Here is a 25,472-nt window from a genome sequence, read left to right on the forward strand (position 1 = left end):
TTATTTTTTTTGTACATTCAGTTTCATAAAATAAAAACGTCAGGATCATTTCACTGACCACAACTGAAATGTGATAAATTCAGCATTCACAGAACATATTTAATCTCATTTCATCTCACTGTCATTTGAGAAAAGGAGGGGGGTTTCACATTACAAAAATTGTCATGGATGTAAAATTTTCCTAACATAGCTACTTTTTCATTTTCCTTTAAGAAAACATGTGCAAAAGCTACCAATTTTCTACAAAATAATAAAAAAGGCATCTGCTGAGTTTGCTCATACATCTAATGTATTCATTATGACTCGTGCAAAATGCCAAAGTAATACTGCTCAAGAAAATTCAGTACTGAATACTATTTTGCATCAGGTCTCAATCCATGGCTTTAAGCTCCTCCCACTCTTTCACCTTTACAGGTCACTAAAGTGCTCATAAAAGCTAAAGTCCACTTCACATTAGCTGATGCAGCATTAAAGTACTGTGTATCGAAACTGTTTCATAGATGCATGTACACACGCGCGCCCACACACACACACACACACACACACACACACACACACACACAGTTTGTCTCACATACACCAAAAATATTTGGTTTCTGACAAGACAACTTTGGAGCATTGCTATAAATGACCTTATTGCAAATGCAGTGGCGTAATACTAGAACACAGGTTATATATCGAAATAAAGAAAATCTGTAATTACTACTGTACGGTGATCATGTGCTAGCCTAGCGGTGCTTAAAGCGTGGACATCAACTCCCGTCTCCTGTGAAGGGTAATGCTAGTATATCACGTTTTAACTTGACCTTTCACTTTAACGGTCGCCGCGAACACTTTTGTTCAGTTGAAGGAATCGTGTAGGGAAGTTGCACAGACAGGCGAAATGTACAAAATAGGAAATGGACGCGCGGACCCATGAGGGAGAGGAAAGAATGGGGGCAGAAAAATGGCACGGAAGAGCAAGTGAGGGAAGGTGGGGTGTTCTGAGCTACCTGTCCAATGCAGGCAGAAGAACAACACAAGCTGAGGTGAACAACAACCTCGGGCCCATTTTGACTCGAGGAAATGGCTTCAACGTTGAACTGTAACCTTGCTCCAATTTGCATCAATTATGAGTCCTGCAACTGAGAGTACTCGATGATTCTGGAACAGATGTCAGTCCTAGTGCCAGGGCTACTGTCGCTGGGTTGCAGTTTGAAAGCAACTGGGCCAATATCAAATAACATCTGTGGTATGAAAGACTATTATTTGTAATCAAGTACCTTACAATCCAGCTGGAACTGAACCTACCGCTCCATGTTTTTCTAGGTCTGTGGGTTAAGCACTGATTTGTCAGCTCATCTGCAGCGACTTGACAGGTAACAGTGTTCACTACTGTTCAGGGCAGGTGGTGGCTGCCTGATGCCCTTCCCAGACACCTTGGCCCATTTGGGGGTCATTAAACGCGTGTTCAAGGCATTGGCTCTGTGAGGCTCTATCCTCCAGCTGGGCCTCTTGTTTAATGGCTACAGCACTCAAATGTGATTGTGAGTCAGCGTCAACTTCTCCTGCAGCATCCACACATTCTTTAGCCGTGCCAGCTATCAGGTCTGCCTGAGCTGTCACCTCTCGATTCTGATTGGCTGCCTCATGAATATGACTAGCCGCTTCTTGAATCTGATTGATCGGTGTTTGATTCTGATTGGCTGGTTCCTGCGGTGCCTGCGGAGCACCTTCCGGCGCTACGGCATTAGCGGCAGGCGGTGGATGGCTCTTCAGCTGGCTGTGGCAGAGAGGACAGGTCTCCTGTACATAGAGCCACTTCTTCAGGCACCCAGCGTGGAAGATGTGGCTGCAGGGTGTGATGACTGCAGATCTCATGTCCTAAGGCACACAGACACAGAGATACACACACCCCGTTAATTAGCAAATTACTTTAAAGGAGGGGAACGAACACACACACACAGTCTGAAACCGCTTGTCTACGGCGAACCGGAGCCTAACCCAGCAACACAGGGCACAAGGTCGGAGGGGGAGGGGACACACCCAGGACGGCACGGCAGTCCGTTGTAAGGCACCCCCAAGCAGGACTTGAACCCCAAACCCACCACGTCACTGCGAAGAGGACCACGGGAAGCACCAAACAATTCCAGCTTCTGGATATTTTCACATCGCACAACAAACACATTTACACTTATTCATTAATTGACACTTGTCTCCAAAGAAACATACAATGTTAAGCTAATTACGATTATTAGCTGGGTAAACTTTCTTTTTTTTCCTGGAGCAATTTAGAGTAAGCACCACATTCATCTCTACTACAGCTGCAAGTGGGATTCAAACCTATAACATTTGTATCCAAAGGTAACAGCCCTAACCACTACACTACCAGCTGTCCAGGTAACACATAATATCAAATCTCATATTACAAAATGATCTAATGCACATAAAGTATTATAGTCTGTGGTTTATTAGAACCGTATATTCCTTTATTTTAGTATTCTTGTACTTCGATTTTAAGCACTGAGCACAAATGCAAAGTAGTCTGCTTTCGGTACCATTTAAATAAAACATGAAAATAACTTCAAAAAAGCAAAATGGGGCAAAACATATTCCTTTAAAGTAGGTATTTTTGTCCTGTGACAGATATGAGCAACCTCCCCCCCGACCCACCTACCCACCTGGTAACAGATGGCACAGACGTCGTTGTGCTGCTCCAGCTGCTGGCTCGTGGCTGTGGGCATGCTCTTGATCTTGTTGACGGCATCCCGGCGCAGCAGGAAACTCTGCCAACCCAGCTGGGCGCGTAGCCACACGTTGTAGTAGGAGTGCACGAAGATGATGGTGGAGCCCATGACGGTCCACTCGCCGAAGACCGTCTCCGACACGCCATAGGCCACGACGCATAGGGCCACCAGGAACTCCAGCAATCGGTATGTCCCGTTCACGTAGTAGATGACGTCATCCATGTTCTCCACGGGCTCCTTGCGAAACTCCTCCACCATGAACAGCACGTAGATCAGCAGGGTTCCCAGAACCTAAAGGAGATGCACATTATGTCCCGCTTGTTCTCACAACTTACAACACCTCTGTTTTTAATTTAATTGGGAAAAATTATTTTAAAATAATAAATAATAAACCGAACTGCGCCAATTGAAAAGGTACAATATTTAAATTTAGAAAATGCATCCAAAGACCCCGTGTAACAGTATTAGTTACTGTTATTATTTGGGACAACTGGTAGCATAGGGGTTAGACCTCCAAAGGTTGCAGGTTCAAATCCCACCTCCAGCCATAGTACCCTTGTGCAACATACCTACCCCAAATTACTCTAATAAAATTACCCAGCTGTATAAATGGCTAAATAATTGCAAGAAGCTTAACACTGTAAGCCGCTTTGGAGAAAAGAGTCAGATAAATGAAATGTAATATATAAACATAGTTGTTCCTTACATAATGATTATAACCAATGCACTGTCCTAGTTTTTTTTTAAATTTATATTACTGATGTCCTTTGTGTTATGTGTGTCCAACTATTAATACATCACAGATTCCAAAAAACATGTTTCCTGATATAAGCATGTGCACACACTGAAGGCATTCAGGCAGAATGTGTCTGTACATCGTGATTATTGTAATTAAATTTACACACCAGGTTGCTGTCCCTTTTTATTTTGAAACCCATTAAAAAGATACAAAATTTTTATGATTTCATTAAAAAAAAATGCATTCAATGACCTTTAGCCTATGTAACCGCCAATGTGCTACATCATAGACACAACCATGCACACTGCAAGTACATTAAAGCAGGAGACCATGAAAAGGGCAGAGCCAAGTCAACATACATTCCTTGTTGACATAATTTTTTATATTTTGCAAAGAAACCCACTTTAATCTTCTGTGTTATACCTAGAAATCCAACATGATGGAGGTATGTGTGTAAGAGTTGTGCCTGACCATATCTGCCACCCCCACAAACCTGCAGTGAGGTGAGGATGCTGGATGAGATGATAATCAGAAGCCAGAAGTCCATGTGGAAGAACTGGCAGATCATGTAGGACATGTAGGCTGGGAAGATCAGCAGGAAGAGGCAGAGGCTCACAGCTCGGAAATGTTTCCACAGGCTCCTGCAGGACAAGCACAAAGCGTTGAGGTATCGCTCGTGGTCCGGTCACAGCTAGTAGTGCCACGCTGGTTGCGCTTTCAAATCAGATGTGGGCTCACGTTCTCAGGGTTGGAGGGCCATCACTGATTCTTTTCAGGCCATTATAGAGGCACACAGTCACGGTGAAACAGTTTCTGCCACATGTACAGTTCAGCAGCACTCTTTTTTTTTTAAAAAAAAAAAAAAAAAAAAAAAAAATCTAAACATTTTAGGGCAATTTTCATTGCATGATTGACCCCTATATAATTATAACGCCACAGTCTCCAGATGATCACCACACTCTGATGTGAACTGACATACAAAAACATGGTAAAACAGAGTACAACGTTAAACAGCAGTACTGCTGACGACTGCATACTTGGTACTTGAAACATCTCGGCAGCTATTTTCCAGCTTGTCTTTTAAAGGCTGTTATTATATGACTCTCAGATTATGTCAAAGAGCTTTTTATTGTTGTCTTGGATCAAAACTGGACGTGAACATATTTCTTAACCTTTTTTTTTTTTTGTGCAACCAGCTGGGAAACGTGGTGATGAGCAATGACTCCGTTGGCTATTGATAGCAGCTGTAAGGAAATTACACTAATGTATCATCCCCACTGTACAACTTCAAGAGAAAACATCACATTACAAAAACTGGTATTATAATGATGGTGTTACATCTCAAGTGATTAAGTGAAGGTTTCGGATCCCTTTACTCAGAGAGCTGCAATCCTGTTATTCTGTACGATTTTAACACAATCTGGAAAACTGGCAGAATACACACACACACACACACACACACACACATATATATATATTATTTGTTAAAAAAAAATTGTAATCATATAACTTTACACTTTAACTGCGTGCACTAGTTTAAAAGACTCGGAGCAGAGCATTGTTGTTTTGTGTACAGCGTCCACATCAGCAGTGCCCAGAACATCTCCATGCTGGGAAGCGGGTTCTTACTTGTCCCTGGAGGCCCCCAGTGCCAGCACTATGGGGTCGGCGATTTCCAGCATGGACTGCAGGATGGACGCCACCACGATGAAGAGAATGATGCTGAGAAGGAAGGCCCGGTGGATGACCTGAAGCTCGATGAGACCCGTTTGCACTGCCAGGATGAGCAGCGTAACACCTTCTGTCATCCCCCTGTGGGGAAAATTACGGTTAAAGCCACTGCACCACTTAACATCAGATACTGTTATTATTCTTTAGTCTAATTGTTCAAGTTTGATTCTTGGGTGCACAAAGAGCCAAGTGGTTCATGTGAGCAGAGACGCCGCCATCAGCCAATCATGAGCGCCCACCTATTGGGGTCACCCGACTGCATATATAAACACTCTTGACACCCCCTCCCAAGCTGATGATGGCATCTCGACTGATGCCAAAACCTCGGTAAATAAACCTCTCAGCCCTGCAGGCGCTTACGAATCCAACTAATTCTCCCCATCTATTCCCCATCAACACTTTGGTCCAAGGCAATTTACATTTACACTTTGTGACTTACAGTGTTAGTCTACTTACTTATTTACCCATTTATACAGCTGGGTACTGTTACTGGAGCAATTTTAGGGTAAGTACTTTGCTTAAGGGTAATATAGCTGCAGCTAGGATTCAAACCTGTGACCTTTAGGGCTGAAGGCAGCAGCTCTAACCACTATACTACCAGCTGCCCCTATGCAGAGGAATAAATTCAATGCCAATGGGCAACAGACTCCAAAAAAAAAGAGGATAGAGGAAAGAGGATAAAAGTAACACCATCTCCAGCCACGTTGAGCGGTTAACTGAAATGCAATCGCGCGCGCGCACACACACACACTCAGTTTCCTGACAAGCCCAGTACGAAGAGTGTCTCACCGATGCATCGTGTTGTCGTTCATGAACGCACGGTAGCCCTGCAGGTAGAACTTGCAAAGGGTGAGGACACCCAGCGCCACGAAGGACACGGTAAAGACGAGGCCCAGCAGGGAGTAGGGGGTGCTGCAACACTCTGCAATGCTGGGTGGGGGAGGAAGGGGGGACAAAAGTCAAAATCCATAGCAGCATCAGCACTATAAATCATAGCACAATATAACATCAAGTATGAACTCAAACTTTTTAAACAGTAATATCTATCAATGTAAGGATTTTAGTAACAGGATGTAATAATTTCACATTTGCTCCACGTTTCAAAAACGACAGTCACAGGGTAATTTCAATGTAGTCCCATTTGAAGGGAGGAAAAAGGCTTTGCAAAAATGACCACTAGGAACATTAAAACAGGTGAAAAATTATATTTCTCCTGTACTTTTCTCCAAGCTGACAGTGTTCATCTACTTACAATATTATTTACCCATTTATACAGTTGGGTAATTCTACTGGTGTAATTTAGGGTAAGTACCTTGCTCAAAGGTACTACAGCTGGAGGTGTAATTCAAACCTGCAACCTTTGCATCCAAAGGGAGTAGATCACAGTTTACTATGGTTTTACTACTAAAACTGTCATGTCAGCTGAAGTGAACTTGAAGGGAATCATTGGGATTTTCCCCTCTTTCCAAATGAGGCAGAGTGTCTGAACCTGAGCTCAATCTGAGAGGCTTTTCTCAAGATTTGGACCCGACTGTATACAAAAACGGGGTCGGGTGACTTATTTCTCGGGTGCAAAGAATTTGTTTGTTTTCCGGTAAATCGGTGGGGTGTGTAGACATGTGCTCGTACCTTCAGTACTTGAGCCACTTGTTCACTCACTGATTTTGTGCCATTAAATCAACCCTGAGTACATTGCTTTCATTGAAGTAATGACACAGTACAAATCAGCTGGTAGTGTAGTGGTTAGAGCTGCTACCTTTGGATTCAAAGGTTGCAGGTTTGAATCCTACCTCCAGCTGTAGTACCCTAAAGCAAGGTGCTTACCTTAAAATTGCTCCAGTGAAATTACCCAGCTGTATAAATGGATGAACAGTTATAGGTAGCTTAACACTGCAACTTGCTTTGGAGAAAAGCATCAGCTCAATGAATAAATGTCACCCGAACAAGGCTGCTATGCTCCTCCACCTCTACTCTCTAGGTGGTCCCATGCATAAAAGGTCCAAAATCAAAAGCACAAAGGTTTTTGGTTCAGGTTCCATCTCCGATGTGGTGGAACAACGCCCCCCTCCCTTCCCACTCGGAACTGCTTTACATTTAATAAAAACTCACTTCTTTCGGACTCACTTTTACTCCGATGCTCGATAAATGTGTGTTTAACAAGTTTAAATAATTTGTTTAATGATGGAAAATCCTATATACACCTACTCGCGTGATGTTCACTGGTTTATATCATGGTATGTGACAGATTGACTATACTCTAGAATCACGTGTCTGGATCCAGATCTCTTATTGTGTTGAAGTAATGCACTCACTGTATTGTTCTCCAAGAAGAGAAAGCGTCTGCTAAATGAATAGATGTAACACTCAATGCCTTTGAAACAACTGAAAATCCCCAGCCAACACATTCAGTTTAATGGTGTGTGAACTGTGCAGCTCATTAACCGAACAGGTCAATCGAGACAAATCTGTGCCTACTAAGGTAATAAAGTGAAGGGATCGGTTAGGTGAAACTCGGGTGTGTAGTGTCCTGTCGACAAAGGACAAACGAGTCATTTTCCCAGGAGAGTCACCTGGTGAGGAAGAGGAAGAGAAGCCTCTCGCGGGAGGTGGGCTGGTCTCGCGTGCTGAAGTATGTGTAGATCTGAAGAGCGAAAAGCACCAGCCAGAAGCACATGAAGAGGACGGGCAGGACCAGCTGGTTCCAGAGGGACATGGCCAGCGCCAGGAGTCCGTACACCTCAACCAGCTACCGAAGCAAAGGGGAGAAAGCAATCCGTCACACATGCGAACGTCTAGCAACGGCCTCAAGGTTAGTGTCAAACGGAAAGATACCAGCACAACCGAAGTAGAACCCGAAGGAGCCTCTGCTCCAAGAATAATTACAGCGAAAACGGGCCCGAAAGGTTGGGAGCAGCACGCCTTGTGGCGATCAAGGACAGGTGAGGACCTACTTCCCACTTGTGCTGTAACACGCTTTAGCAAGGTACAAGATACGGGAAAAAGTACCCAGCTGTATACATATGTCCCCAAATACTGCAAATCACTTTGGATTAAAAAAGGTGTGCAAAACAAGAAAACATCCAGCTGTATACGCACATGAAACGTGGAAATCTTTCCTGCTGCATCACCAAAATCCCAGCAAACACACACACACACACACCTGTACCAGCTCACGGTACGCCGTCTTGGCCAGATTGTAGGGCACCAGCAGGTTGGAGGCCAGGAAGTAGAGCACCTCCAGGCCGGTGAAGACCATGGCGAAGCGGTTGATGAAGACTATTGTCTCCAGGGGCACCAGGCACAGTCGGGCCACCAGGGGAAGCAGGTGAGCGGAGAACAGCCAGATCTGCTTGGTTTGCATGACGCAGGAGCACAGGGTGCAAACCACCAGCTGGCCTGCAGCAGCACATTGGAGGAAGGAGCAATGACAAAAGAGCATTCCCATATCCCACCTCCTGTACTGTACTTCCCTTCAGTAAAATACCTAACCCGAATCACCCAGTAAAAACTACCCTGCTGTATAAATATGTAAATCACTGTAAAGAGCTTCACATTCCAAGCTGATTTAGAGAAAAGCATCAGCTAAATAAATACATAAATAAGGAATACAGGTTCTTCCAACCCTACCAAGACGCCTGGGGAATTTCGGAAACTTGGGTTAAATGAAAAAGTGAAAGATAAGATACGAGATGAAGAGGTCAGACAGAATATATTTGGCGTACAAACTGAGCGTTTTACCACCAATTTAACATTAATAAATATTTCATATATATATATATATATATATATATATTCAAATATTTCAGAATAAATAAACATCCTAGTGACACACATATTCACTTACATCCAAGCACCCATATCTATACCCCCCATTAAAATGAATGCACCATTTTCATATCAGCAACGTCACTTCTGATGGAGGAAATAAAGCCCCACATGTAGCCTGAAGCAGAGAATAGACAGTTTGTCATGTGTGTTTCACACAGTCAATGAAAATTGTTTTTATTTGTTTATTGTGTAGAACCTATACATATTTCAGAAGAAGTGCTTTTCACTGTATTTTTCAGGCAGCGTGTAGAACAGCGTTCTATTTCGAGCCCCTGAATGGGGAGAGTTTGTGCCAAAGTGCACCTCCCCATAGTGAATGAGTCAGTAATGAAGGACTCAACGATGACTCTCAGTAAGGAGGCCAAGGCTAGTTGTGTCTTGCAGGGTAGCCTCACACACACAAAGGGCAATTTAGAGCCACCAATCCACCTGAAATGGATGTCTTCAGACTGTGGGCGGAAACCAGAGCACACGGAGGGAACCCACACAAGCATGGGAAGGACATGCAAACTCCACGCAGACTGAGCAGGATTCGAATCCATGCCCAAACAACCCAGGCCCCGTGAGGCAGAAACGCTACCCTCTGCGCCACTGTGCCACCCAATGTATATCCAGAAAAGTAATACTAAAAACATATAAATTACATTACTGTAACATATTCACCTGAATTCAAGTCACATTTTGACAGTTTTCATCTCATTTTGAAGATCACTACTTATGACTCATGGGGAAAAAATAAAGATGACAAACTATGAAAAATAAAGTTATTTGTCACTATTTCTCCAGTACTCAAGTTAGCAAACAGCACCATGTTAAAACAAACTGTTAACTTATCATAACTGACATAGTTAATTAACTGTACCTGTTGGCTTTTGGACAGTGTTGAACTACGTGAAGCAGCTGACCTCACAGTTCACCATAAAGCACAGATCCAGCTGTGTGCGTGTGTGTGTGTGTGTGTTGTGGTCAGCAAGTCCTTGCTTACCAATGAGAGCCGTGGTGAAGCGGTTCATAGAGAGCGGGTCAAGGTACAGTGGTCCCTCATACCCAGAATCCAGTTCACCGCGAACATAATCCCTGAAATGGCAAACCACACAGTCGGTGTCCTGCGTTCCCCAGCCTCCCTCCGTCTAAAGGTCAAACACAAACTTTACACCAGTCAACAGAAACTGCAGAAAGAAAAGAAAGTTGAACAACTGCACTGATACGTTCATTATTCCTCCCTCCCCTATAAAGAAATATTTTTAAAGACACAAGAAATGTGCTAAAATGACAAATATGACACTTTAAACAGCAAAAAATTCTAGCTGAAAATGGCTACGTTTAACATCTACATCATTTAACAAATTAACACAGCTTCACCTGCAGAATACACAATAATATGATATTTACATGTATTCATCTTGTTGACGCTTTTCTCCAAAGCAACTTAAAATGTTAGGGTTACAATTATTCATCAATTCATACAGCTGAGTAATTTTACTGGAGCAATTCAGGGTAAGTACCTTGCTCAAAGGCACTACAGCCAGAGATGGGATTCAAACATGCAACCTTTGGGTCCAAAGGCAGCAGCCCTAACCACTACGCTACCAGCTGTCTCTGTATTGGTTTTAAATGGGTAATAAATTACCAATTTCAATTAATAAACTGGTAATATTGGTATCACTTATATCACTTTTTTTTTTTTTTTTTAATTTTTCAGGGCACATACACACACACACACACACACACACACACTTTCAGAACTGCTTGTCCCATACGGGGTCGCGGGGAACCGGAGCCTACCTGGCAACACAGGGCGTAAGGCCAGAGGGGGAGGGACACACCCAGGACGGGACGCCAGTCCGTCGCAAGGCACCCCAAACGGGACTCGAACCCCAGACCCACCAGAGAGCAGGACTGTGGTCCAACCCACTGCGTGCAGGGCACATAGTAGTTGCTTTAAAATTTTGATCAGCTGCACAAAACCTTGTAGAAACCATAATGTGAGCAGCATGGAGTTTTCTTTTTAAAAAAAAAAAAAGAAAAAAAAAAAAAGAAAACCTCTGAATGTGCAGCTTCATTAATACAGAACTTTGAATAAATTCAGTCCAAACCAAAGGGTTTAACTCTTCACTGGTTTAGACTAAAATGTGAAGTCTGAGAAACAACCTTCAGACAGGAGAGGTGAAAAGTCCTTTTTTTTTTTTTTTTAAACTGTGTTCCTACAGGACTGTTGATGAACCACCAGTTGCAGAAGGCACACCCCCAATCCGCTGTAATAGTGCAGTACTTTGACAGTCAGCACACCCCTGTACCACGGTATGCGGGAGGACAAAAGATGAACACCTGTACTATCGTTAGCGCAGCTCACTTTAGGAGACGGCTGTTACCTGGAGACTTGATGTCCAGCAAAGAGCAGCAGGGCCGTGAGGACGTACAGGTAAAGACGGACCAGGTGCTGTCGTGGCAGCGTCAGAAGAACCAAGCTCAAGATGTATCCTGGAAACACGGCATTAGATTAATATATTATTTAAAACATAAATTACATACATACATTTTTTCAACTGACACGCACACATTTATATTTATTAACTAAGCTGACACTTTTTTTCCCAAAGCAACTTACAACGTTAAATCTACTTACAATTATTTACTTATTTATACAGCTGGGTAATTTTACTGGAGCAATTTAGGGTTAGTATGTTGCTCAAGGGTACTACAACTGGAGGTGAGACTTGAACCTGCGACCTTTGGGTCCCAAAGCTAACCACTACACTACAAGCTGTCCCCAGGGCACACACCCAAATAAATAAATAAATAAATAAATACATACAGTTGAACATTTGTTTAATAAGGATACAGAACTATAAAATGTGTGTTTATTAAATAAGACTATTATTATAACTTTGATGGCATTTATACCACATTTTAAGGAGCCATTCAAGAAGAAATCCTGGTAATTCCAATGGGTTTTTATCTTACTTTTTCTCACAACTGTATAAACAGTATACAGTATACAAACTGTATAAAGGTGTGTGATCTTTATTATATTAATTTGTATATTTATAAGCAATCAGAAAAAAAATGCAGTTAGGACTTAAATGGGGGGAAAACCAAAAACTGAAGACAGCTCATTTGGTCATGAAATGGTTTATGTTTACAAAATTGAACAAATTTATAATTATAGTAACTAAAAAAAAAAAAAACTAAATTTATAAAATTAAAGAAAAATCAAAAGAGATTTACTGGAGGGGAAATAAATTAGCTTGTTTGCAAAATATTCAGTTCGTATGTGTTATGAAGACCTAAAGGGAAAGAAGGTGAGCTGATGTTGAGCTAAACTTCAGTAAATTATTGTTAAATTAATTCTTGTCATCATCATTATTATTACTAATACATTTTCATTAAAAGGCGTTATTATTATAATTATTAATTTAAAAATTAGTTGATTATTAATTTTAATTATTATTAATAATATTAATTATAATACATAAATAAACTTAATCTTTACCCAGTTCAGTGTTTATATGCTGTTTGCATGAATGGCTTAAATTGTGAAAAAGGTTTTTTCAAAAACAAAAGTGAACTGAGAGCTGCTGGCTACCACCTGCACATTCACCTTTTGTCCTGCCTCCTCCTCCTCCTTCTCCTCCTCCTCAAACCCAGTCATTCTCTCTCCACCTGCAAACCGGTTGCCATATGGCTCCGGGACCCACAGCACCGATGGGAGATGCGAAAGAGCGACACTGTGGCGGAGGCCCCAGTCGCCCCATGGAAAGCCACACGCCGCCGCAGTTCCGTTCGACGTAATCCTGCTCCTATATTTAACATCGAGCGCCCTGAATGGAAACCCCCGTCACAGGGCTTATCCTGCAGAGGCCGGTCAATCCCGCAGACGCCGCAATAACGACGTGTCGAGAGCGCCTACTTTTCAACCAATCGGAGGGGCAGTTCTACGAAGGACACTAAAGCTAAGCCAAGTTAAAGAATAAAAACATTCTGAAGCTCTTCTCAACGGAGCAGCACTTCCCGCTCAGATTCTTGGAGCGGGTCGTTCAATAATCTCACTGCACAATCCAGGAAAAAGCCCTGGTAACCTCTCCTCCGTCCTCAGGCCGCTGTTCCGTGACATCACGAGTGTGTGACACAACCCTAATACACCCCCACGGAGCTCGTCTGAGACACAATGCGTTGCACCGATGAGTGCGGCTGGAGCCGAGACTGTGATCAAGTCGTATCTTAGAAGTGAGGCCATCCCTGAAAAAGGTTTCTGAAGAAAAACATGGGGTAAAAACCGTGATTTGTTTGGGCAAAGTGAGGTGAATCATGGTATGAGGTTGCATTGTATTTTGATCATATCTTGACGTTGTTCTCTCCCCCCTTTTAATTTCGATTCTCATCACCACATATGAACCACAATCCACCAGGACTTCCAGCTCTCCTCTATCTTCTAAGATGTACCCAAAGGGAGGTCAACAGGTTCGAATCCAAACGTTTGCTATGCAGCTAGAACTACCTTGACCCTTTGACTCTAGCCGAACGGTCCTCACGTACCAACTCCTCACACACACACACACACACACACACACACAATAATCTATTTGCACAGCACTTAAGAAAATCCTGGTTGCTCATCACCTCATGACGTGCTGACGGTTCACTTTTAGAACCCTGTTCCCTCACCTCCACTTGAACCTCCTCCATCTCAACGCGGTGCTTCTCAAACAGAGCAAAACAGAGAAAAACCTCAGTTGAATGACTCAAACATCCCGACAAACACTGTGCCAAAAATGCTTCAAAGTCCCACGACAAATGAGTAACAACGATTATTACCCGTGATCTCCGCGGCCTTCAGATGAAAAGCCTCAAAAGATGACGACTCATCCAACCATAACTGCCTGGAGAAAACAGAACATTCCAGAAGGTACCAAAACATAGAAGAAAGCATCAGATCCTAAAAAGCACTGAGATATTCGGTGCTTGGAACCCAGTTCCAAAATTCACCCAAATTGGCTAATTTAAAGAATATGGGATATTTTTCTGGAAACCGACACATAATACGAGCTAACGCCAAAAGTATGATTAATCCAAGAAAACTGAGCGAAAAATGCAAAAAGAGAAAATAGTGTTACAGAAAGGTTAACAGAAATCTGAGCACCGGATTTACTCTTGTTCTAGAAGACACGTATGAGCACATGGTAGCAGTTACCCAGTATTTTGAATATTTACACTTGTAGCAGCAAATATAACTACGTTATGAGCAATCAGGCATGGATTAACAGGGCTAACTATTAGTCACTACCCTGCGGGGGAACGAGAGCGACGAACCCGAGTACCGGCACGGCAGATAAGCACCCGCGGATTTAGCCTGCAGCATCCAGCCCTGGAAGATCATCCTCCTACACATGTCGCAGTATTTCCCCCTCCATCCCCCGCAGCTCTCCGTTCAGACACGGCGCCGGCAGGCTGCCAGCATGGACCGTTCCGGCACTGACACCGACAGGGATGCAAGCTGTGCATGAATGACCGGCGAAACCGGCAGTAAATTAGTCGATAACCTGATACGGCCGTCCCATTCACAATAGCTAGCTAAGAACTTTGACGCTATACTCTCTCGATTGCTTTGCCATCAAAAAATAAATAAAAACAAACAACAATAAGCAGGAAAAAAGGTAGCAATCGGACTCACTCTTAAATTGTGACGGATGTGTCGTGCAATAAGGTCTCAAATAAAAAGTAATAAAATAAGGAAAAAAAATCAATGTTCTTCATGCCCTGTGATGGAGTGGCATCCCACCCAGGGTGAACCCCGTCTCACGCCCTGTGCGTCTGGTAACTGGAGGCAAATTACCATGATTCTGTATAGCACACGCTGTTGATGAGAACAGACATAGAGAACAAACAGCTGAGCATCTCAAACAGAGAAGCAGAGATGCGCTCTACCTTCACTTCCTCAAGTGGCGAGCAAGAGAAAGAAAGAGGTCTTTCAGGGTCGAGGGTGGGATGCGTCGTACAGATGAAATGCTTCCACAGTGGATTTATTGTACTTTCAGATCAAAACACCTCCTTGTGACCGCCAGAGGCTGTCTAACAGTGGAAGTGGAGAGCTGCGGCGCTGCACATGCGGAAGAGAAAACCTGGATTGTCTTGGTGAAAGGGAACTAAAGAATTTAACTCCATGCTTAGCTTTGTCACAAGAGCAAAAGCCCAGATTCATTGTTCAGGTACAATATCACTCATAAAACAATAAATAGAAACCCAGTGGCTCTGAAAACATTCAGGCACAGCTACTTTTTTTTTAAGTAATAAAAAGAATAATAATAATAATAATGCTGAATACCCATAATGACACGCATTACAAGTTCGGTAAGGAAGGGTCAAGGTTCACGTTTGTCATCCCACACTTATACACACGTACAAGAGAGAACACACACAGTTCCTCCTGGGCCATAGTGTAACAATACACTTGACAGACAGCATAACATCACAAAATAACACAGAATGCCAAGGGGGTGGACAGCTGATTGGACATCAGCTGGTGAAAAACGAGATTGAGGTGGTATAGGTATAAAAATATATATAGGGTTAGGCATATAAATAAGAACAGTGTAATAAGTGGATCAGTTCGTAAATATGTATTTATTTACAGTCGATACAAGTAACGATGCGCAAATAAGCATTATGAATTACACAAGTTCCGGGTTTTGAGTGGTGATGGGGGATGGGAGACGAATACAGACAAAGGTGCAGGACATGCACACAAAAGCTGGCCTTTGAGACACAAACAGAAGCTTAAAATGTCATGAATTAGGGTATTAAAACACTGCATCAGACCACAACAACTCTGCAATGCTGCGTGTCTGCATATGTATCTGTGTCTATGTGTGTGTGTATATATATAATCTCGAAATAATCTAAATTAACTGGTAGATCAGGTTAAAAAAAGTCAACTTCAGCATCAAAACATTCAAACCAATTTCTCCAATTCAGTGTTGATGGTTAAAGTAACTGGACACCAGTTTCAAGTTTCAAATGCATCATTAGGGACAGCTGGTAGTGTAGTGGTTAGAGCTGCTGCCTTTGGAACCAAAGGTCGCAGGTTTCAATCTCATCTCCAGCTATAATACCCTTGAGCAAGGTACTTATCCTAAATTTCCCCAGTAAAATTACCCAGCTGTATAAATGAGTAAATAATTGTAAGTAGCTTAACACTGCAAGTCACTTTGGAGGTGAACAAAAATGTAAATTATGTATCCTTGCAAAAAATCTGAGAAGACAGAGTCACTCAGATACAATGTTTTCATCAGCAAACTGGTTTAGCTCAGTGATGTGTAACATGGTAAATGAGTTCAAGCAACTACAAACATAACTGCTAGAGAAGCCATGGTACGGGGTACGGTGGGGACTCACCCACATAGTGCAGGTATAGTGCCAGGTACTTGTACTGGAAGAGCGGGTTGTTGTTGAGGCTGCTCCTCTGGATCTTCTGGAAGAAGGAGCTCACATCCCAGCGGTAGAGCACTTCCAGCAGCATGATGCTGGGCACCCGCAGGCCCACGTTCAGCACGGCCTCCAGCTTCTCCTTCAGCGCCATGGTCGTGCGTCACGGCCCCACGTCACAGCGCTCAAAACTAACTGGAGGGCAGGGACACACAGAAAGAACCAGAGGTTTACGTGACCAGACTTGCGCTTGACAATAGTTCCAAAATCCCGCAGATAACAAGAAAGAGCATTCGTTAAAAAAAAAAAAAAAAAAGAAAAAAGAAAAAGTAGAGGGATGGGGGTGTACTGTGAACCGCCGAGTTGATTTTTGACCATGACAACAGTCCCAGCAAATAGTAAGTAAAAACAAATATTTACCCTCTTTTTCAGATACCGTGACTGACTGAGCACATCATAAACGTGCTGTAAAACCAACAACCTTCTGCGTTCTGCTGCTGTCGGCAGGATTTGACAAAACAAGTCACTTACTGCATGTTACCCTCTGGAATTCGATTATGGTCTGTAATCCCAACAAACTGACTGAATAAAGCGATTAGTTTGTTTTACGCACTTTGTGTAGATTACCCTGCAAAAGTACAAAAACGAAGTAATTTCGACTAAAACTTTTAAGAAGTTCCTAAACTTTGATGTGTACTTAATCACATTGAGTGTCCTCTGAAGTAACACCAGGAAGGCCAGTTACAGGACATAAAGAGTGTCGTTTCAATCTATTATTAATAAATAATATTTATATAATAATAATTCTTTTTAAAAATTTATTATTGTAATAATAATAATGGGCTTATGTATAAATGGTAACATCCAGCAGGTGTGCTAGAGCTCCCCATAGCAAACAGTACACGGGACATATTTGAGACTGATTTTTAATTTGATTTTGTATTTAATCTGACAAATAAACCTCAGACAAGTCATGTAACTCTCGGTCAACAGTTGGTCAACAGCCTTTTAATCAGGTTTTATGTAATTTTATAACACAAAAACAAACCAATCCGTTGCACGGCACCGATGCTTCGCACCTCCTGGACTGTGCATTTGGACACATGGTGTGGACTTGGCATGTTCTCCCCTTCGTGGTGGTTTCACACCATGGCTCAAAAACACTTTTCAGGTGAAGCAGTCACTCTGAATAGCCGTTACTGGGCCAATGTGTGTCTGTGTGGTGAATTGCACTATGCTTGGGTTGCATCCCATCAGAGCGACCAGTGTTCTGCAGTAAGATCTCCAAGAAGTAATGGAAAGGAGAAATTGATATTTTTGGTGCCATGTGATGGAGTGACATCCCATCCAGCGTGTACTCTGACCCACACCGTATGCTTCCAGGATAAGCTCTACACCACTGCATCCTTTCCATGCATTTTAAATAGGGAGAGAAGGATAATAAAGAATAAAAAATACCAATGTAATGCTTTAAAAACCAAATGTTAGGACAGGGATGTCAAAGAGAGCCCATTAAATGCTGGTTGCTGGTTCAGCTGCTACACTTGGTTTTGGTGTAACCGATTTCTTAACATCTATGTGACAACACAATGCACATTCTTGTTGGTATATATTTGGAAATTTTATTTATAGCTCAGCACGAATATATGACGAGGCTGCGGTAATGTAGTGGTCAGGGCTGCTGTCTTTGGCCCTGAAGGTTGCAGGTTCAAATCCCACCAGCGGTAGTACCCTTGAGCAAGGTACTTACCCTAAATAATTGCTCCATTAAAATTACCCAGCAGTATAAAAGGGTAAATAACTGCAAATTGCTATGGAGAAAAGTGTCAGCTAACAATGGAATATGTTCCAAAAATGACCCTTCAGAAGGCAGGTATTAACAAGCTACCCTTCAAATACTCTCTCTCAACCCTGCGATAAGGGTAATTCCGGGACCAATGGTGTCTTGACAAGAGGCTGCTTTCAATATTTTCAATGTGCGCTTATGCTGCAAGTAAATGAGGTAAAATAATCCCCCCCGGTGGGGAGCAGGAAGAAATGTAACCAATCTCTTGCGACAGGTTGGAGTGCCTCCCCAGTCACGTGGCCCAGCGCGTCGGCGTAACACCGCGGTCACGTGAGCCTTCGCGGCTCGCGGACAGCACGTCCGCGAGACGCACCGCTCGGTCACGTGCTGAGGGGGGCAAACGAAACGTATCCTGCACGACGTCTGTTCCTGTCGCCCGTTCCACCACAACCCAGCGTTAAGTTTTGCTTAGGAATTTGTCGGGATTTTTTTTTTTTTTTTAAAAAAAAGAAAAACTACCGAACCGATACGAAATCCGGGCCTCGTGCTCATGATAAAGAAGCTACTATTATATAACTAAACGAGCTGCACAGTAAGTTGCCTCCTCGCAACACACATGATTGAATCAATTTGACACTGCTCTCCGACGGGAATATTAATTAAATCTCCTGGGTTTGACTTTGAGCTCACGGAAACACCTATTTTTGCGCTTTAGAATCTAGATGTGGTCACAAATCCTCCGTCTCGCTAGATTATTGCTTTGAATAACGGAGTTCGGCAGTGAAGAGTAGTAACGTCTGGCGATGAACTTAACCCCTCGCCTGTGTTGGTAACCACACGGTAACGTACGTGCTGGCTCTGCACTTCCCCCACACACACACACACACACACACACACACAGCAGCAGCAGCATGACATGATTTGTCACGGAGACAATACAAAAAGCCGGTACACCGTACAACTCGACCCAAACTCCACCGCCTACACGCGCAGATCCGGGGGGGAAACCGCCCTCTGTCTGTGTTTATTGACATTACTTACCGACCACCTTCGGAATAGTGTCACACTCACAGTGACACTGGTGCGGCAGCGCTTGACAACTTCGATGTTGATATACATACTGTATACATAAGGCTCGTGTCATGTGTACGAGGACAGCGTGCATTTAACGCTTCTCATGTAAATGGATAAAATGCTGACAAGTGGAGGGCGACAACTTGAGCCCCTAGTTTCGGCTATATCACAGTGGAAGGGGGAGCAAACAATGCGATGATGGATGCGATGCACCGCGCTGCGCTGGCTGGGCCTCGCACCATCGGCACCACACAACGAAACCCCGGGGCGAGACTTACTTCACTCCGATAGGCTCCGCTTCACGTTGTTGTCTCTCGGGGGGGAAACAATCCATTTTCAGCGCGCTGTAATCACTGTTGGGCTTTGAACCCACACACAGAAGAGCGCGCGCGACGCCCGCCTCATCCGGCGGCCATTAGACTAAACTGAAGTGAGTGTCGCACTGAGCATGTGCGCCGCTTCGGCGCGATCCGCGCGACTGTGAGAGCGAGAGAGAGAGCGAGCGCGCGAGAGAGAGTGTGTGAGTGAGAGATTAACAGTGTAAAGTGTACAGGCAGCCTCCGCGTTTAATGCCGAATATTTTCAACACCGAAAAAAAGACGAAAAACGGACCCAAACCGCACAAGCATTTTTCTGCAGAAAAAAATCCCGGAAGCTTCAACCCTTGCACAAGGCAAAACGATTATTGTTAGACCTGATTAAGCATTTGCGCTCATTAAACCACATTTAATTATGAAACCATTTCTGGAAGTCTTCATTTCTCCTTCACACAGGGTTTCAGTTAATCGGCCTTGTGATTTTTATATTAGCAGACGCTTTTCTCCAGCGACTTCCAATGAGGAACTCTGTAGCGTTATCAGCTCACACACCTTATTCACCGCGGTGACTTACACTGCTAGATACACTACTTACAATAGGTCACTCATCCATACATACATACATACATACATACATACATACATACATCAGTGGAACACACTGTCTTTGTCACTCACACGCTATGGGTTAACCTCAACAGCATGTCTTTTTGACTGTGGGAGGAAACCAGAGCACCTGGAGGAACATGCGAACTCCATACAGATTGAGCGGGGACCGAACCCACCCCCTCTCACACCACCTACGTCGGCGTTATGAGATAGCAGCATTACTCGCTGTGCCACTATGCCGCCCGAATATTAAACGCTCAGGTTTCATAAGACTTGGTGTGTTCATAGGACTTTCCATCCTCCTGTATAGACATCATTACTCAATTGACACGAGGAATGAAATATTTCCTGCAGCTGTTAGTTGTCAGCAGGTTCGCTGAGCAGACAATCTACAGATAGCTGCGGTCTATAATAAGAATACGACCATAATTTCCGCAAGATGCGAAATGGCAGGTTTTCGTCCCGTTATCCGTCACTGATGAACTTTCTCATTTTTATTTAAGACAGAAAAAAATGAGAAAATGACAACACCGAGGAATGCGTGGTTGATACTCTCACTGAACCTATAATGGTCAGTTCATTACAATCTTTTTTTATACTAAGACTTATAGAGCGCTTCGCACCGGAGTGACAAAACAATCAATGCCATGGTAGTACACTAAAAAATGGATATGAATAATGCAGGTAACGGTAATGTTAATAATTTGAACCCTAATTGGAGGATCAATGTGGTTCAAGATGTATTTAAATACTGGAGCTGTTAAAAAAAAATAAAGAAATAATAATAATAATTAAAAGGACTTTATCGGACTTAATAATAATAATAATATTAAGTCTTATAAGAAAGTCCTATAAAGTCCTATAAACACACCACGTTTATATTATTATTATTATTATTATTATTATTATTATTATATGGGGGGGCGCAGTGGGTTGGACCGGGTCCTGCTCTCCGGTGGGTCTGGGGTTCAAGTGTCGCTTGGGGTGCCTTGCGACGGACTGGCGTCCTGCCCTGGGTGTGTCCCCTCCCCCTCCAGCCCTTCGCCCTGTGTTGCGGGGTTAGGCTCTGGTTCCCCGCGACCCCGTATGGGACAAGCGGTTACATGGTGTGTGTGTGTGTGTGTGTGTGTGTGTGTGTGTGTGTATATGTATGATTATATGTTGTCTCACAGCGTCCGGGTGGTGTGAGAGGACATGGGTGTCTGCGTGGGTTTCCTCTGAGCGCTCTGGTTTCCTCCCACAGTCCAAAGACATGCTGTTGAGGTTCACCCATAGTGTGTAACAGAGAGAGTGTGTGTTCCACTGATGTATGGATGAGTGACCCAGTGAAAGTAGTGTATCTAGCATTGTAAGTCACCTTGAATAAGGTGTGTGGGCTGGTAACACTACATTAGTCTAGAGTTCATTGGGAGTCGCTTGGTGAGAAGCGTCTGCTAAACTAATATATGTAATGTAAATGTACTTCGTTCAAAACTGGAGATAAAGTCATATGTATTCTGGTGTACTGTATTCACGTTGCTATTTACAACAGAACTATTTTAGGAGAATACCGAGCGCCGACGGTATTTATAACGCTTGAGTCAAAAACGTTCGATAGCGTTTTGGATCTATTTCCCGGACTTCCTGTGACGGGCGCGGCGTACGGTGTCTGAGAGAGGAAGGCGGAGCCACGCGGCGCTTGGCACCAAACCGGCGCATCACTGAGACACAGGAAGCAAAAAGTAATCCGCCCTGAATGGACTCGAATTGGCGAAATAACTAATAGCGTGTCGATTTTGCCAGCGCCGCTCGTTTATTTTCTCTCAAAGACCGGGCGCCAATCGCAGCCGTTCGGTATGAATCCGTAGGTAGCGCCTCGCGATGGGACGTAGCCGCGCGGCACAGAGAGAGCAGTGCCAGAGACGCAACGGGCCCTGGCTGCTTCACCGGCCGTTAGAGAGCCACAGCCAGAGACAGGAAAACACACTGGGACCATCCACACAAAATAACTTGAAAGTCCTTCAGTTTTATATAAAATAGTAAAAGGAGTTGGGATGTTGAAGTCTCGAGCCGTGTGCCTGCGCGGGAGGCTATAGCTCGCGCGCTCAGTGGGACGCGGTGCGGCTGAATGGCGGGAGAATGATTGTGCTGCATGTTTTTTTGCCGTCGTGGACACGTAGTGAAGGGCGAGAAATGTCGTTTATCAAACGCAGGTAGTTCGTGCGCTCCTTAAAGCGGTTCCAGTGTAAAAAGCCACAGTGAATAACGAGCTCTTGATTTTTTTTTCCATCCATGATCGCCTCATCGAGCTAGCAGTCAGTGTGGCCCCTGTCGTTTAGCTGTCCGTTTTGCGCCACACACTTCGAACGAACCCAACACAAAATCTTCAAATATGCAAGTTTTGCACAGTCAATGCTGTATTAATTTTCACTCCGACGTGTGCTCCACCACGACACCTCGTATTGCGTAAACAACGAATCGTTGAAACCCGCAGTTGAGTGTCCGGCTGTGTCAGGATGTTTGTTTTGGAATGCTAAATAGTTTTTGTAAACTGTTACAAACCAAATACTTTGCCCCTTCCTACAACATTGCTATAGAATAAGTGCTTTTTTTGTCCCATATCACATAGCATGCCCTAACACCTGAAAAAGGAAGGTATGGCTTTATCTACACTTAGCTGATTAAAATAACCTGTTTTATACGTGTGTGTGTGTGTGTGTATACACACACACACACACTGTGTGACCAGTTCTTTTTGTGTTTAGATTGATCCCTTGTTTACTGTTTACCTTCCTCCTCCCCAGTGCTCCGTGCCAGGATGTCTGTGTCGGTGATAATAAAGTGGGGCGGACAGGAGTACTCCATCAGCACCTTGTCTGAGGAGGACACTGTTCTGGACCTCAAGCAGTCCATCAAGACCCTGACGGGGGTCCTGCCCGAGCGCCAGAAGCTCCTGGGACTCAAAGTCAAAGGTACATTTGTCCCATCGCGGGGGCGGGATCGGGCCTGGGCGGGAGGACCCGTCGCTGTGCCGAAAGCGATCCGTGAACCGTAACCGATTTTCGACAGTTTTCGGCGGGGTTCCCGTAGCATCGTCTCCGCTTTGTTACGTTGAAATAAAACGATGGCCGTCGGTCCCTTTTTATCTGTTGTGTTCTGCTTCATACACCTGAACCCATAGATGTAATGGACGTAAGGTTGTGGCTGCAGGGGGAAGAAAATGAAATAGTCTCCAGTGTGTCTTGGATAGGAAATGTAGTGTTTCAAGTGGTGATCTTCTAGTCTGAAGGCTGCTGGTGGAAATCCTACTCCTGCTGTAGTACCCTTGATCGCGACACTTACTTTTAATTGGTGGGGGAAGTGTACGTTCCTGTATAAAGGGGTAAATCATTGCATGGCTTACTAAGCATAAGCAGTTGTGAGAAAAGGCATCAAATAAGGGCTAATTATAAGTGATGCAGAGGATACATTAAATGCAATTTTCTAAGTGTGTTGCTTTTTCTGACAGTGGCAGAATACAGAGAAATCGAGTGTTTGCAAACATGAATAGCTATACTTAAAGACAACAGGAGAATAATTTCCTGTTATATCGAGTCTCAGTTTCAGTTATCGATATCTAATATCCACAACTGAACCAGCAGATTTATTATTATTAATGCTAAAAATAATGTGTTTATTTTTACAGTTCTGTAATTTTTAGTGGAGCAAATCAGTGCGAGTACCTTGATCAGAGTTTCTACAGCAGTAGGTGGGATTTCAAACCGGACCCTTTGAGTCTTATAGAAATATATATTACTTCTATAAGACTCAAAGGGCCTGGTTTTAATTATTATTATTATTTATTATTATTATTATTATTGATATATATGTATACTGTATATAAGCCTGTAAGTTTTACTTCAGTCATTGTGAAACACCAGGTTCTTTCAGGGGGAGGACCCACCCAAGGTCACCTTGTTCCTTTGTGTTACAGAAACAATGACTGGTGAGGGATAAATAACGGACTTACCTCCTCCTAGCCCCATTGGTCACATGCATGTGCACCACAATCATAAACATCTTTAATGACATGAATGTCATTACAGTAGATAATACATAACATACTACATAAATAAAACTTAAAATAATTGTGGGATGAAATGAAGATCATGCAGTGTTAATTTTTTCTAGTGCTTCTAACAGCATAGCGTTACACATGCTTTGCAGAATGATGTAGCAAGTGTTTTTGGAAACTGTATTTCTTCACGTCGTAAACATCTATGAGCTGAATTGTCAAGATGTCTTTGCCTAATGTCCCATGGCTCATACCCTGTTTTTGCAAGTTACGAGTCCAGAGCAACGTGATCCCTCATTGCTCTCTGCAGTTATTGATGATTAACGAATGAAAGGAAGTATCACATTAAAAGACAAGGTATACATAAAACTTTTCATTACAAATGTGATAAAATATGTTGGTGTCATAATTTTCATCTCATAAAAATACCATATACTGTATATACATGTAGAATTTTTTTTTTTTTTTTTTGTCTGCACATTAATTTTAGGAGACACATGTTGTGTCCAGGAAGCAATTACTTTTTGCATAAGAAATAATGTTAATGGTATGCCTTCACAATGGAAATTTGCCTTACGGAGCAATTTTGCAAAACAAATTAATCCTATTAAGCAAGAGCCAGCTGTTCCTGTATCTACCTGACTGATCAGTTTAGATAAGTATTACTTCTAGCTGCATTGAAAGTGTCTGGTTCAGCCTAGGCTTCTGTTACTTCTTGGGAGTAACGAGTCAAACGAAAACCAGGCTGTCTCTCTATATATGGATTGAGTTTCTAATGATGTAATGAAGATGGTGTTTTTTTTTTTTTTTTTTTGTTTTGGTTTTTTTTTTTTTTTTTTTTTTTTTTTTTTTTTTTTAGGTAAACCAGCAGAGGATGACATCAAGCTTGGTACCCTGAAGCTAAAGCCCAACACTAAGATTATGATGATGGGCAGCAAGGAGGAGAGCCTGGTATGCATCTTCTAGCCTTGGAAGTTACATTACAAAGCATCATACTATTTAATTAAATCATTATTTAATGTCCTTTTTGTTTCACAGTATTGTGTTTTCATAATACAGTGAAAGTATACAAACTTTTAGTCCTCCTTCTTAGGTGGTTTTTGTAAAAAAGAAAAAAAAAATGTGTAACACTTTTTATGTTTTTCAGATCAACTGTGGTTTCATACCAATGTTGTCACTTATCCAGTTCATTCATGCTTAGACCACC

General features: G+C 43.0%; 2 protein-coding genes across 6 annotated transcripts in view; one reads left to right on the forward strand and one right to left on the reverse strand.

Moving 5' to 3' along the window:
* LOC108934383 (RING finger protein 145-like) lies at positions 1-19,740 on the reverse strand. The gene is made up of 11 exons (XM_018752106.2): positions 19,585-19,740; positions 16,417-16,641; positions 11,397-11,505; positions 10,010-10,101; positions 8,357-8,592; positions 7,767-7,942; positions 5,986-6,126; positions 5,095-5,277; positions 3,959-4,106; positions 2,661-3,017; positions 1-1,863 (listed from the first exon to the last, which is right to left on the reverse strand). The coding sequence occupies exons 2-11, from the start codon at positions 16,598-16,600 to the stop codon at positions 1,372-1,374; spliced, it is 2,118 nt and encodes a 705-aa protein (XP_018607622.1). The 5' UTR covers positions 16,601-16,641; positions 19,585-19,740; the 3' UTR covers positions 1-1,371.
* The window catches only part of ublcp1 (ubiquitin-like domain containing CTD phosphatase 1), a 14,397-nt gene continuing 7,539 nt past the window's right edge, over positions 18,615-25,472 (forward strand). Inside the window, exons 1-4 of one of the 5 annotated variants that reach the window (XM_018752111.2) lie at positions 21,960-22,065; positions 22,841-22,866; positions 23,016-23,183; positions 25,125-25,216. In XM_018752111.2, the coding sequence (XP_018607627.1) occupies positions 23,030-23,183; positions 25,125-25,216 (246 nt within the window). In that variant the 5' untranslated portion in view covers positions 21,960-22,065; positions 22,841-22,866; positions 23,016-23,029. The other 4 variants (XM_018752108.2, XM_018752107.2, XM_018752110.2 and 1 more) reach the window with 4 other exon arrangements.

This window comes from Scleropages formosus, chromosome 4, assembly GCF_900964775.1.
Source record: "Scleropages formosus chromosome 4, fSclFor1.1, whole genome shotgun sequence".
Classification (NCBI taxonomy): domain Eukaryota; kingdom Metazoa; phylum Chordata; class Actinopteri; order Osteoglossiformes; family Osteoglossidae; genus Scleropages; species Scleropages formosus.

Excerpts from the sequence above, each read along its gene's own strand:
- LOC108934383 (XM_018752106.2), bottom strand. The coding sequence starts at position 16,600 with ATGGCGCTGAAGGAGAAGCTGGAGGCCGTGCTGAACGTGGGCCTGCGG. Across the intron at positions 7,943-8,356 it reads CGTACCGTGAGCTGGTACAG|CTGGTTGAGGTGTACGGACT; the intron begins GTGTGTGTGTGT and ends TTGCTTCGGTAG. Across the intron at positions 6,127-7,766 it reads CTCTTCCTCTTCCTCACCAG|CATTGCAGAGTGTTGCAGCA; the intron begins GTGACTCTCCTG and ends TCCCCCACCCAG.